Here is a 15,210-nt window from a genome sequence, read left to right on the forward strand (position 1 = left end):
CTACCTTTTTTTTCTTTTGGATTATAAATATATTCTTCATTATATGACAATTAATAATATATTGATTTGCACAACAGCATAAAAGAATATTATAAGATTGATTGGCAAAGATTTTTTTCCCTTCTCAAATATTATTCACTCACACTGAGACTAGTAACTGTAATGAAATAAATTTTTAAAAAAATTAACGTTAACACCTTTCATGAAGGAAATTAAAAATTTTTGCCACGTCTGTTAACTGAATATTCATAATTTTTAGAGTTAAAGTAGTAAATAAAAACAAAATTTTATTTGAAGACACATAAAATTAAAATAATTGCTACTTTCTATAGTGTTTACGAATCGAAAAACTTGTTGCATGTATTTTTAAAATAAGATTGGATTTAAAAAAATTTAAAGCACAGTTTCATGCATCATAAATAAATAAAAAATTTTAATTATTATTATTATTATTATTTTTAGGATTTAAGTACAAGCAAAAAAAAATATCAAGCACTAGTCTTTTTTAAAAAAAAAAAAAAATTTAAAAAGACAAATAAGGTAGCCACTCAAATCAGGTTTCAAATTTCCCTGATTTTTAAAGGTAAAACTCTTAAAATTTCCAGGTCAGCGTGGATTTTTTTTCCTAACAAAGTATGGGATATAGTGTGGCTTTGAGCAGAACTCTTCCAGATGAAAAGTCTGGGGGTATCTACTGCTATGGAAACAATGAGAGCACATTTCTAATGGGGGTGAAATGTAGAAATGAAGGGCTCGATTGGTTTACTCAAGCTGACCTATACAAAGATCAAGACAAAACTATTCACCCCACACACATATTTGAAGTGACTTCCCTTGTAACCATAGTATCCGCCACAAAGCGAGACTGATGCCTGGAGGAGTTCTCCTGAAAGCTGCATTATAGGTACTTAACCCCAAAGAAAAACATCAATATCCTAAAGTATTTTATTTAAAATGTAATTTTTTAAATATATAATGGTTTTGTTTCTCATTCTTTTAAATTGTTATGTTTTTGTACAACATTAATTTTTAAAAACTTAAGATAGAAGCGTCAATGCATCTACAATATTGCTAAACACTGAAATGTCAGATAATAATCAGATCTAATAGTCATACTAAGATTTTGAGAATCTCAAAATACATTTTGTAGTTTATCCACAGGTCATTTGACACTGTATTTAAAAAAGGCATTTCTTTTAACTTGGTAAAAAAGTCATTTTAGACAGTTAAGAGAAAAAAAACTTACTTGATTGATGCATCATGGTTTCAGTTGTGGAAATCAACAATGCTTTATCTCTGGATGATATCTGAATACTCAAACAAATTAGCTGCTCATCACGCCCTTGTATATTTCTAACTAATGTCAAGAGTCTAATAGCGTGAGGATCACTATGAGGATCGCTAAACTTTTCAGAACATACCCATGTGGAATAAGTTAATCCAGTTTGGGGAGGAAAAACTCTGTCACCTACAAATATTCAAGAATGAATTTCACATTTTTATTTCAAAATTTTTAAGAATAAATGTTTAAATAATTTTACATTTTTACCTCATTCAAGACTGCTTTATTGGAAAAAGATGAAAAAAATCATAGCAAGAACATTTTATTTCTATTTTTCTTTTGGGAAAACTAAATTTTCATGATTAAAACTATTTCTTAACAGGTAAAATGTTAATATTTAGTGTATATGCTTTTTAACTGCTAACAAAAAGTAGGAATTCTAAGTAGTTTACTGCTCCTAAAAAAAGGTATTAAAAAATGCTTCTACTAACAGTTTTTATCTTTTCCGGATAAGTAGCAGCCCTGCTCTTTTTATATTGTGCTAAGATAAATAAATGTCATATAAGCATATTAAAATATAAAATTCTGAGAAGTATGCCAGGTAAACACTGAACAATATGTGGTGAAAAATTCAAACAGGCGTGCCTTACAATCAATAAATTATTTCATTTAGTAAGATAGACATTCCTTCTTTTGCTTAGTACATCTCCATTTCTCATTCCCTTATCCCTGCTTTATTATTCTGTTCTGTCCTTAATTCTGTTCTGACCACCAAAAATTTTTTTAGAATTAAAACATTAGAATGACAAAGATAATTTTAATTAAGTCAAAATAATGATTTTTTTTATATTTTAATAGTACTAATTTGGAAAAGTCATGAAATTCACTTCACTAATATTAAATACATATAATTAAAAAAAAAATTTTTTGAAAAAATTAAAAATTTTGAAATTTAGAATTTTATACTTAATTGAATCTGTTATTTCAGCTTAAATTATTTAAAAATCAAATTTTAAAATCAAAGTTAATATAAGTATAGTTTATTAGACTGAACTGGGGGGCTATAATGTATAGCTCAGAGTTCTCCTTTGGAATAAAAAAGGGCAGGGCGCTTTTTCACAAAAAAGGGCACTTTGAATTTTGAGAGAGCACTCACTTAACGTAAAAATTTATCAAATTGTGAAATATTATGCATTAACTGAATTTGATTATCAATAATTTTTAAATTACTCTCTTATATTATTTTATGTATATACTTCAAAAAGTAATTCTCACATATTATTAAAACAAGAGAAAAAATTTTAGTTTTAAAAAATAATTAATGGCATGCTAAAAAACAATCTCTAAGGATAATTTTTTTTTCAAAAAAAAGTAAACTGAAAAAAAAAATTTTTAATTAATAAATAACTTGAAAGCTTTCTTCTAAAATTTAAAGTGAAAATTATGAAGAAAAAAAACATTTAAGGTGCATTTTGTTAAAAAATATGTATTTATTTAAAAAATAATTTTAAAATTTAAAACCACTAAAGAAATTCATCCCATTAAAAAAAGAGAAACTTACAAAAAATTTAATTAGCTGAGAATAATTCTAAAAATGTAAATATTTGAAATAGTAATCAGAATTAAACCTACAAATGCAGATAATTTTACTAATTTAATGTGTAATTATTATTTAAACAGTGAGTTATTTATTTTATTAATGGAAAAGACAGTGTTTTTAAGGAATGGTAGTTTATTTTTACAAAAAAGCGCATTTATAGGGATCAAAGGACAAATATGGCAGGCCGTCCTTATAAAAACGCTTAAGGAGAACACTGCATAGGACACTGTATACTTAGGACACTTAAAATAATTCAAATTATATTCACCAGTTCCTATGCCTCCAATCACAGATACATCTGATCCCATAGAGACCATTCCAACACCAACAACAGCAGGTGCAGAGACACTTTGAGGAGCTACACTCGGCAAATAAAGGCAGCTGAAGCCTTCTGAGCTCATGTCGAACTCAACAAAAGGTGGCATTATAGACGTCCCATGCAGGCGGCAGTCACGAGGAGTGGTCATGGAGACTAAAGTTTTGACCCTTGTTAGAGGAACTGGGCCACCATCTCTATGATTAGCTGGTCGAATATTTCTACTGAGGGATTTCATAGTTTCCTGAGCATCTTCGTCAAATGAAGTACAACACAGGGGTGAGCCTAATCTCAGAAATTCTCTGAAAAATAAATAATTTAAGATGGGTCATTCTCCAAATTGTGGAACTTCAACCTCAATGACATGACTGTCACAGTAGTGTTTTACTTATATACTTATAATAATTCGAAATGATGTAGAAAATAAATTTTATTTTAATGACTCAATAGTAAATAAGCAGATAGTTAGAAGTTACTTTTGTTTTAATAACTGAATAATAGGTAAGTAATTAGTTAGAAATTTATACAATAAAATCAGGTATAAGAAAACAACAATATTTAAAAACCATATGAGTCAATGCATCATCTTATTATCCGGCATAATATTTATAAAAAGTATAAACATTCATTCTTTAATCTTGCTACCACTTTTAAAATTAAGTAAGATAATTTGCAGAAACAATTATGTATAAGCTATAGAGAATTTTCTATGAGATAATATTTATAAGTAATTGAATTGAATCTTGCATTTGTGAATTCTGAATTATTATAATATACTATTTAATTTTTTTTAATACCCTAATTTTAACCCACTGGCGGTTTAGGAAATGGGCAAAATTGGGAGAATGTTTCTCCCCTACACACAGTTCCCCTATCAGTTAACATGAGAAAACCGGTTTTGCAATGCAGAGAAGACTGCAGGTTAAAATGCGACTTTTTACGTGCAGAACCGTCAGTGGGTTAAACAGTTTATTTAAAAACATACTTATGAAAGTAAACATAGCACCTTTTTTGACAAATTTAATGTGATGATGGGTTGTCAAACTAGTGTTGTTTATTTTAATATAACATCATGAATTAAATATTTTTATTAAAATAAAATAAAAATTAAATGAGTTAAAAAATGAAATAATACTAATACCCCTATTAAAATATTAAGTACAATGGAATTTTTCAAACTATATTTATAAAAAAAATTTATTATAAAAGTGACCAAGTAGATTTTCAGTCTATAATGCAATTTTGTTAATCATTAGACGAATAAATATTCATTAGGTATAGATTAGATTAGATAATATACAGTATACATCTAACTAAGTATGATATACAGAGTAAAAAAAATATCTAGACCTTGTAATATTAAGTTTAAATAGTTAAAAACTCAAAAATCACAACTATTCACTTAAACAAAACAATATTTATGCATATTAGCAAAAAGTAAATACAAATTGGCAAATATAATTTCACCATTAAAACGTCCAATGTTATATATAATAGTGATAATTACTCAATATAATGAACATTTGAACTTAGTTTTGTCATTAATTTCATTGACATTATAAAGAAGAGAAAAATATACAGTATTTATATTTACTTTAATAAATTTTAAAAAATTTGAATCCATACAGTGAATAGTCCTAATTATACAGCTTTAATAAAAAAAATTTAAATGTCAAATGATTACCTGAGATCTTTTGGTTCTAAAGATTGTGCAGAGAGACGTTCAAATATGTACTGTAAAGGAGGATGAAGTGAGTGAGATTCATTTTCCAACGCAATGTGACAGTGGACGAGTAATTCGCCTGGAAGCCCTGATTCACACATTACTTGTTGGTTCCTCTCAGACCTCACAAGGGAGCGCAACACTTCAGTCAGGTAACACTGAAGAGTCAGCGCCATCTGAAGGGGAAAATAATATATATTATCAGAATGACAAACAATGAAATTCTAAGTTATGCAAACAATCATTAAGAAAAAATAGCATGGTATTTCAAAAGCCTTTTCAATGGATGAGAAACATTTAAAATTTTATTTGTGAGCCAAGTTCAAAAATAAAAGGCATCTCAAAATTACAAATGAGATTTCAATTGTGCAATTAAAAAAGGCCAGCAGGTCTGTTGATAGATCAGGGTAAATTAATAGAAATCTTGCACTAAATGAACACCCTATTTTCATTGCTGGGCAATATCTTTAGCATTGTCATTCTCTGATCATGTATTTTTCTGTTTTAGTTATCAAAATTAGCTATCCCTTTAGATCATACAATTTAAAGTCTGCTGCTTATGCCAACAAGCCCGTAACCGTGTTGTTAATAATAAAAAAGGCCAGCAGGTCTGTTGATAGATCAGGGTAAATTAATTAAAATCTTGCACTAAAAGAACACCCCATTTTCATTGCTGGGCAATATCTTCAGCATCGTCATTCTCTGATCATGTATTTTTCTGTTTTAGTTATCAAAATTGGCTATCCTTTTAGATCATACAATTTAAAGTCTGCTGCTTATGCCAACAAGCCCGTAACCCTTGTTTCTCAAAGGAAAAAATTTAACATCGTATTAATGAGATTTAGCAATTATTATATAAAAAAGGTCATAGAAAATTTTGGAGCATGTATATGCCAACAAAACTGCCAAGGACATTTACCTATCATGCTATTCCACACATAACCTAAAACTGTAAGTTTCATAAATCAATGAAAAACATAAATTTTAAAATGTTTTATTGAAAACCAAAATTATTTCTTGCATGAATTTTGCAAACACACTGTAGAAAAAAAAAAGGCTTCATAAATTTAATTTTCTTCTTTAAATAATCTTAACACTTTCAACAGCAATTTTTTCAGCAATGCACTTAAAATTTCCTTACCATATTTTGTATAACAAAGCATTTAATATGTGTTGATTTTTGTGGGATTTGTTAAAATCTCCAAAGAAACAAATAAGTATAAATATTTATATGCAGAAAAGAGCGACTTTTATTGAGAGTGTTAAAGGCATGGACATTTGCTTATATAAAAACCATTAAACAAATCATAATAACAAGTACACAATAATAACTTTTTATGGCATCACTACAATAAAAAGAAATCAGTTTCTAAAGCTACACAGTACAATTACTTAAACATGAAGTTATGCCAAAAATATGTATGTAAAAAAAAAAAGCAATTGCTAACAAAAGCAAAAAAATATATATATATATATTTAATGAACTCAATTTAATAGATTCTTAGACAGTTAACTTCCTATTAAAAAAAAGTTAATTTTTATTAGATTATAAAATATGCAGTGCCTTTTCTTAAGAATAATAAAGTTCTTCTACATATTCAAGGGTGATTGTGAGCCCAACTCAAAAATCCTGAAAATTTCTTGAGTACAATCATTAATGACGCATTTCAAAAAATGTATGTCTTTATAAATTGAAATCATTGATATTTTCATAACATAAAATTCTAAATAAATTATATGCAGCATAATTTAAATTAATAATTATGTGTAAGTTTACTTTTATCTCTAATCACATTTATTATACTGCCAGAAAAAATATTTACAAATGAAAGAGATGCCAAGTATAAATTCTAGTTCTCATATTTTTAAATAAAATATACAAGAATTTTCACACATAAATGTGATCAATGATTTCTTGACCTTGGATTTCCAGAAATTTCTGGATTGCGGTTAGCGAAAAATCCGGATTTTTTCCAGAGCACCAGCATCTCTGATTATTCCAAAATGTGCACTAATTATTGGAGCAAAATTTAATTCTTAAAATGAATCAAGATAGAGGAGAATTTACCTGTGGTTTTGTGTGATTTCGCACAGATGGCAATAAATGATGCATTGAGACCACTACACCTGGATGAACAATCATGGCATCGGGAGTTGGAGGAGTGAAATTCATAGTAAAAGCAGACCTTTTGTTAGGTGAGCTCACTTGGGTAGTTTCAGTTAAATTATGTGTGTCAGTCTCAGAATGAGCACGATGTAGAGGAGCTGGTATGTTAGGTCTGAAAAATATCATAACAGCTTTATTAATCACACAGACTAGGGGTGCACAGCATTTTGAAATAACATGTTACAGCAGAAATGAATGGGAAACAAAGTGAAAAACATATGTGCAAAAAATCGATATAAAGATATCCATTTACATACATGTTTTGTATTTAACATAATTTTGTGAAATAAAATTTATAATTAAATTATCTACCATTGAAAAACACCACACCTTTACAGTAACTAATTTAAGAAAAATCTTAGTTCTTAAAAGAATCTCATTGTCAGACTTTTAAAATCGAATGAAAATGAATTGCACTAAGGGATTTTCAGTAACAGTATAACTGAAATGTTAAAGAAAATATAGTACTTGACTGATTAAATTATAAAAGTCAAAATGAGTTACATACTTATCAAAAGCATCTGTTGCAGTGTCATACAATAGCCTAAATATTAGACAAGATGAAATCAAAGGAGTTGGCACACTAGATACAGCAATCCTAAAAAAAATTAAACAAATTGCTTAAATTTTTTTTGTATACAAAGGATTAGTTGGGAACAAATAATGAATGATTTTATACAAACAATTAAACAAAGTGTAATAAAATTTACCAACAAAAACATTTAACATGCTTAACATACAGAGTCAAGTTTGATAAACCTAGATAGCCAATCACCTACTCCTTTTAACTTACTCGAATTAATTCATTCAGTCTTGTGAACACCAAGATACAAATAACAATAAATGAATAAAAACTTATCCTTTTTTTATAAACTACTTCAATCTTAATTTTTAGAATGTCACTATGAACTATAAAAATTAAAATTAAAAGCTAAAATAAACATTATAAAACTTTTAAATATTTTTAAAACTTCAATGTTATTATTTGAGGCATGAAAAAAATATTTATTTCAAAGACAGATATATAAATAAAAGTTATTGATTGAAACAAACAGAAATGATTGTCATACAGATTGTTTTCATTTTAATATTTATATTATCAGGGGTCTGTCTAGGTTTTTCTTGGAGGTACCTATTTTGCGAAAATTTAGACATAATTTGTGAAAATTAAAAATTATATTAAAAAATCAATACAAAAATATGGATTTATCGTTTCTTATGGAATACAAAAGTAAAAATTTAAGAAAAAGTATTTTGTAAAACTACCGTTTTTCCTAAAGTTGAATTTGTGAAAGTACCGCTAAACGGTAGTAAATGTGGCCCTGATTATAGAACTTAGTAATTTAAAAATCATCATTTCACATTTGTGCAAAATGCTATAAACATTTTTCCTCAACAGATAACTTTCTCAAGAAATAAGGGGAAAAACTTTTTTTTTTTGTTTTTTTTTGAGACAGAGTNCTTTTTTTTTTTTTTTTTTTTTTTTTTTTTTTTTTTGTTGCCAGAACAGCTTAAGGAATGTCTTAAGGTGTTGTAGGCACTCATACAGTAGAAAATATTGAAACAATTAGTATAGAGCAAGTATGCCAGGGATCTGTCTAGGTTTTTCTGAAAGGTACCTATTTTGTGAAAATTTAGACATAATTTGTGAAAAATTAAAAATTATATTAAAAAATCAACACAAAAATATGGATTTATCGTTTCTTAAGGGATATAGAAATAAAATTTTAAGAAAAAGTATTTCGTGAAACTACTATTTTTCCTAAAGTTGAATTTGTGAAACTACCGTTTTTCCTAAAGTTGAATTTGTGAAGGTACCGCTAAGCGGTAATAAATTCGGCCTGCACAGGCTCCTGCATGCATATGATTTCTTTACTGCCTCAATTTCAATACTTATTTCGATTTAATTCTCAATGTCTGAAATTAATTAGAATTACATTTATTTAAATATATTTGAATATTTTGAGCTTCAAAAGTCAGATATATTGCATTTCCCATTTTATCATTCAATCTAAATGCATCAAATAAACAATAAAAAGAAAACTTCTAAAGAAAAATTTGATATATAAAATTTTTAGAACATACTTTGTATCTTTAGCCATGGAAAAAATTAAATGAAAGACATGGTCATCGGGTAAATTGCATATTTTCTCACTATTATCATCCAATGTAACATTATTGCTAAAGCATCCCAACAATCGAACAGTATCGGTCAGACTGGTGTGACAGATCTGAAAAAAGAAAAGCTCATTGTTTAACAATAACTAATGAAAAGGCATGCTCATTACTTAACATATACAAGATTTTTCACATTTTTTTAATTGGATTAAATATGTAATAAGCTTATACCCTAAGAAATTAAAAAACATTACACTAAAAAATTAATATAAACTGTATATTATGCAAAAAACAATATTATAAAACATAGTCTACATGACAAGTATTCATAATAATGCAAAATATGTAAGAGATAAAAGTTTAATACAGATAAATCAATTTTAGTCTTTTTTTCTTCAGAATAATAGATAATAATTTTGATAAAACTATTACACTTACTTCAGAAGCAAAAAATCTTGCATTGGCAGGTTCATACCTCATTGCCATAGCTAAGGTATGAAATAAGGTACGAAGTAGAATAAGGATTTCTTTTTTTTCAACTGAAATGTACAAATTTATGTATATTAAATATTATTTATACTATTACTATAAATTTATGTACATTAAAAATTTATACATAAATATCAATGTAAATATTTATGCAGAAAGTTTGGGTCAACTCTTTTAATAATTAAGTTTATTAGGTAAAATTATGCATAACTTACACGGTTATGCAATGTTTTTTTATATAAAGAGTTGTAACAATCTACAAAGATTAAACTATTTTATTGTCTAGTTTTAAGATTTTAAAAAGTTCAGTGAACTTAGTAGAGTTTTTAACCATTTGTTATCATAATAAAAAATACATAAATATATATTACTTCATATTGATACTCAATTTCCTTTTCCCCCCACCATTTATTAGTGAAAGTGAATGTTAATTTTAAACATTCTAATAAATTTAACCCCATAATAAATTGATACACAGTTTAAAGAAACGTAAAAACAACTTTAAACATTGAAAACAACTTTAAGCATTGAAGCTAAATACTTTAAAACAGTTGAAACAATCATGTACTTTTTAAGCGACCAAGCCTTTCACATTCCTGAAAGTTTTTTTAAAAAAATTTTCTCAATACACAACAGTTTCATTTTTATCCACAAAGAGAAAAACTGCTTTTTAGAAGACAAACAACAGATGGAAGGTAATCTAACTGTTTTAAAGGCTCAATCACTTAATTTCAGTAGCAAATTTCATTAGAAATCTATAATAAAATGTTTATAAAATTATTTAACGATTTCATTATTTGTGAGAATACTCAGTAAATTTAATGAAGTTGAAGACATTCACTCGAATTTTAAAAAAAAAGAATAAAATTTTATCACTAAAGAAGTAATTAAATCATTTTTATAGCGCAAAAAAAAATCTTCCTATAGAAATATAAAAACATTTTAACTTTTTCTAAAATATATGAACTACACTTTTCCCAAAAATATATAAATTATGATTTAATATTTATTGATTTATCTAATATTCACTTATCAACAAATTGAATTTATGGACTTGGTACGAATTGCTTGAAAAAATACATACCAGTATTCCAGGGTGGTTTGGGAGGATCTGCTAGACAACCTTCCATTGAAACTAAAACTGACATCACATAAACAAATCCACCAACTTTACGAAAAACTGTCCTAGTTCTATGACTCTCCCTTAACACATACAACAGAGACTAAAATAACAAAATATGAAGATTAAAATAAAATGCATATAATTACATTTTATGAAACTTTATACCACACATACAAAGAAATACAAGACTTTATTTTAAATTTTGAGTTCAAGATCTTTTTCTTCTTCTATTTTTAAGTTCAACACCAAACTTGATAATTAATTACTTTTCCAATAACCAGCAGTATTATAAATAATATAACACTTTTAGTCTACAACAGCATTTTTTTTTATAAATTTATAATTCAATATTTAAATAATTTTCTTTCGAAAAATATAATTTAAGCACTTCAAAATTTTGTTTTAATAAAACATTTTTCCAACTTCTTTAAAAAGAGCAACCATAACTCCTATTCTTAAAACTGGCGATAAAAATTGCTTATCAAACTATAGACCAATTTCAATACAGCCTGTTTTTTCCAAAATCATTAAAAAAGCTCTAGCTGATAAAATGTACAATTATTTAAAATATACAAATTTCTTCTCTGAAAATCAACATGGGTTTATTAAAGGCAAAAGTACAGAAAAAGCTCTTTTGGAATTTTCAAAATTTATTCATAATAGCAATGCTGAAAATAAGATAACAGTAGCTATATTTCATGATATATCAAAAGCTTTTGATAATGTCAATCACAATCTTTTAATCAAAAAATTAGAATTTGCTGGTTTTAGAGGAATTATTTTAAATTGGTTTATTTCATATCTTTCAAACAGAGAACATAGAGTTAAAATCCGAAGTAATTTTAGTAATTATATTTTTTCAAACCGTGGTGTTTCTCAAGGATCTATTCTAGGACCCTTATTGTTTATTATATTCATCAATGACTTTTGTCAACTCTAACTTTTTGGTAAGATAATAACATATGCTGATGATTCCGTAATTTTGTAATCTTGCACTGATTTAAATCAACTAACTTTTCAAATTGAATCTGATTTACGCATAATTTCAAAATGGTTTACAGTGAATGACTTAAATTTAAATCTAAATAAAACTAAATATATTTATTTCTGTTTAAGAAAATCAGAATTCAACTTAAATTTAAAATTTCAATCTCTCACCTGTAAAAGTACTAATGAAAATTGTCAATGCTATATTCTACAATCTGTAAATAATATCAAATATTTAGGACTATATATATCGATTCTAATTTGAAACAGAAAACACATATTAACAATTTAGTTAAAAAATTGCGTTTTATTTTAGATAAATTTTATCATCTTAAGAATAAAATTCATTTTAATTTTGTGAAAACACTCTATTACTCCTGGTTTTATTCTTTAATTAATTATGGTGCAATAATATATGGCGGTGAATATAAAACTAATTTACTTCCTTTAATCTCAGTTCAGAATAAATGCTTCAAGATTATTAATTCTCTAAATATAAATAATTCAAGTGTAACTACTACCAATATATATACAAGAATTAACCTATTACCATTTCGCCATAATGTATTTTTTCGTATTTTACTCTATTTACACAACAATAAATTAATATGCAAATTAAAAACTAATGTGTCTGAAAGGAGACCAACTGAAATGTATGAGATTCCCTTCTTTACAAAAGAAATTTCACGAAAACAGTTTTTTTACTTAGCACCTAAATTATATAATAAATTACCATTTCAGTTGCAAAACATCCAAATATATTCTTCTTTTAAGCATGCTTTATTTCAATTTATGATGAACATTGACGATTTAGACCGCTATTTTTCACTTTAAAGGAAGCATTTGATTTTTTATACCAGTCTTGTGCCAATCCAAATGAATTTCTTATGTTACCTTTGTCATTTTTTTTAAATAGTTTCATGTATTTTTTTTTCTATTATTACAGTGTTCAACAATATATGATGTCTTATGATGAGCAAAATAATTTATGATTGTAATANAGCAAAATAATTCATGATTGTAATTCCCCCCCCCCTCCTTTTTCTTAATATATCTATTTTTTTAAAAAAATTTCTAAATAAAATTTATTGTATTGCTTTTCTTTGTCGCCTGGACAAAATTTTCCTCTTGACGAAGAATATATATTCTTTGTATTTATGTGTTTGTTTTTGTTCCCAATAAAGTTATATTAGTTTGCAAAAAAAAAATTGAAAAGCCATATTGATGAAGATTTTAAGAGGCATTTTAGTGAACTTGAGTAAATTAGCTTCAAAACTTATTGCTATTTTTTGTTTGTGAGGAAATAAATACTATGCCTTGACCTTTTTTTGCAATCTACAAGCTTCTAATTTTCGAAATCTATAAATATTTAAACTTCATTTGAACTGTTCCTGTCATAGCATTCCTACAATTGGCATTCAAGTATACTGCCTAAAATTGTAAGACCGATGTTGACTGTTTATTGCCAAAAGTACTTAGAAGCTTTTTCCATTAGAAAAACACTGAAAAATTATCCTAGTACCTTTATCCACTAAGATTGACAAAATTTAATGACTTGGGAAAATAAATGAATGTTGCACAGTTAAATAAAGATTAAAAATTTAAATATATCTTTCCCCATTAAATCACAATTTTTTTTTTCTTCAAAAATGTTATTTTCAACCTTCTTCTTAAAAATTTTCTGGCTCTTTATTTTGACTAGACTTTTTTTTTTGTAACCTACTACTACTGAAAGATTTATGGAAAAAGTATAATTCAAAGAGAAAAAATTTAAATCAATAAAAAGTTAGGAAAATAGTATACTAAATAATAATGGTTGAATAATCATTGAATTTTTAAATTTTAAAACTTGCTTATAAAATTAAAATTTATTTGTAATAAATTTCAGGAAGGAAGCCAATATATACTTTTGCTCAATTGTAAAAAAAATTTGATAATACAAATATAATATCTTTTGAGACAGTAACAGGATTTATATTAAATCAAGAATCATCTTGAACTCACCTTCAAAATATGAGTTTTTAAGTCCAGGGCAAGAACAGGAGCTGTATGCATTAGGCCTAAAAGAGTGCCCATATCATCATCACCACCATTACTTAAAACAAGTTGCTGTACAATTCCTAAAGCTGCTTGACGACATATATGATAAGGAACCATGTTGTGAGCACATCGTGCTCCTCCACTTTCTCTAAAAACACCTACAATTACAAATTATAAGTAAATACATAATTTTTTTTTATTATAAAACTGAGCGCACTTAATTTTAAATTTTAAAAATCAGATACCATAACGAAATATAAAAGCCCAGTAGTAGAATTTACCGGGTCAATAGGACGCACACCCTTAAAAAATTTAAAAAATTTGTGTGCGACTTCAACTAAGTCAGGCAGAAATTTATATTGCAAAAATTTAAGATTATAAATTAAAAAAATTAATCTGAAAGAGTTAATTTTGCAGATGATAGCGTTAAAATAAAACCTTTTCATTTTAAAGGAAGAAATGAACAGAATTGTAATTTATGATGTCTGATTTGTGCCTGTTTAAAGTTTCTTAAAATGAAATTCATTACCGTACCTTCATATGTACTTCTTTGCAGACAATAACCAGAAAAATGAACATTAAATAAGTGTTTTTTTGATAGACTGCAGTGTCTGTAGCCATGCTGTGGGGTTGCTGCTACCCCGTATATATAAATAAATAATTTAAGAAAACGTAAATAGATTTAATACATTTTTTTCCCTTTTATTTAAAAAAAAATATTTTAGTATTAAAAATTAACACCGTTTAATCATGTTCAGCAACAAAATAAATTTTATTTTACTGGCTTTAACTATTATTGTAGTCATACCTTTGTCATCTATGACTCAACCTAACTTGAAACAATACAAAATCAGCATTTCGTGTTTACTGTTCAAAGTCACCAATTCCAGATACATTGCCAATACTCTGAAAAATATTTCCATTTTTTTCTTCTTTTTAATACACGTGATCATCAAATCTTATGTAAAGAAATTTTTTATTTTTTTAAGCTGGATTTCCGGACGCTACGCACTTATATTTCCTTAATGAATTCACTTAAAAGAGTTGTCAGAAAGACACGAGCAGCTTAAGGAACAAACTATGAATAATAATGAAACTGAATATTAATAATAGTCGTCAGACAGACTTAGTTTTGGTCCCAGTAGCAGAATTTTCTGTATCAAAAAGCAGCTCAATCATAATAAATTCAAACCTATCTGTGAGCCAAACACAGTCAGTCAGAGACTACTATTTTAAAAATTAGACTTAACCTAACACATGTACAGCAAAATTAGCACATATAATATGTATAAAAATTACAGATAAAAAAATTTGTTAAAAATATGTTATTTTTGTTAAAAAATTCGAACATGAAATTTAAAAAAC

General features: G+C 26.6%; 1 protein-coding gene across 2 annotated transcripts in view; it reads right to left on the reverse strand.

Moving 5' to 3' along the window:
* LOC107445035 (WD repeat and FYVE domain containing 3 bchs) overlaps window positions 1-15,210 on the reverse strand; it is a 96,865-nt gene that overhangs the window by 63,737 nt on the left and 17,918 nt on the right. For both annotated transcript variants that reach the window (XM_043047239.2, XM_043047238.2), the window contains exons 13-21: window positions 13,810-14,003; window positions 10,780-10,918; window positions 9,645-9,745; window positions 9,174-9,319; window positions 7,597-7,686; window positions 6,990-7,200; window positions 4,883-5,097; window positions 3,151-3,500; window positions 1,247-1,468 (exon numbers count right to left, since the gene is read on the reverse strand). In XM_043047239.2, the coding sequence (XP_042903173.1) occupies window positions 1,247-1,468; window positions 3,151-3,500; window positions 4,883-5,097; window positions 6,990-7,200; window positions 7,597-7,686; window positions 9,174-9,319; window positions 9,645-9,745; window positions 10,780-10,918; window positions 13,810-14,003 (1,668 nt within the window). The remainder of the gene's footprint in view (window positions 1-1,246; window positions 1,469-3,150; window positions 3,501-4,882; window positions 5,098-6,989; window positions 7,201-7,596; window positions 7,687-9,173; window positions 9,320-9,644; window positions 9,746-10,779; window positions 10,919-13,809; window positions 14,004-15,210) is intronic.

Source organism: Parasteatoda tepidariorum, chromosome 9 (genome assembly GCF_043381705.1).
Source record: "Parasteatoda tepidariorum isolate YZ-2023 chromosome 9, CAS_Ptep_4.0, whole genome shotgun sequence".
NCBI classification, from domain to species: Eukaryota; Metazoa; Arthropoda; class Arachnida; order Araneae; family Theridiidae; genus Parasteatoda; species Parasteatoda tepidariorum.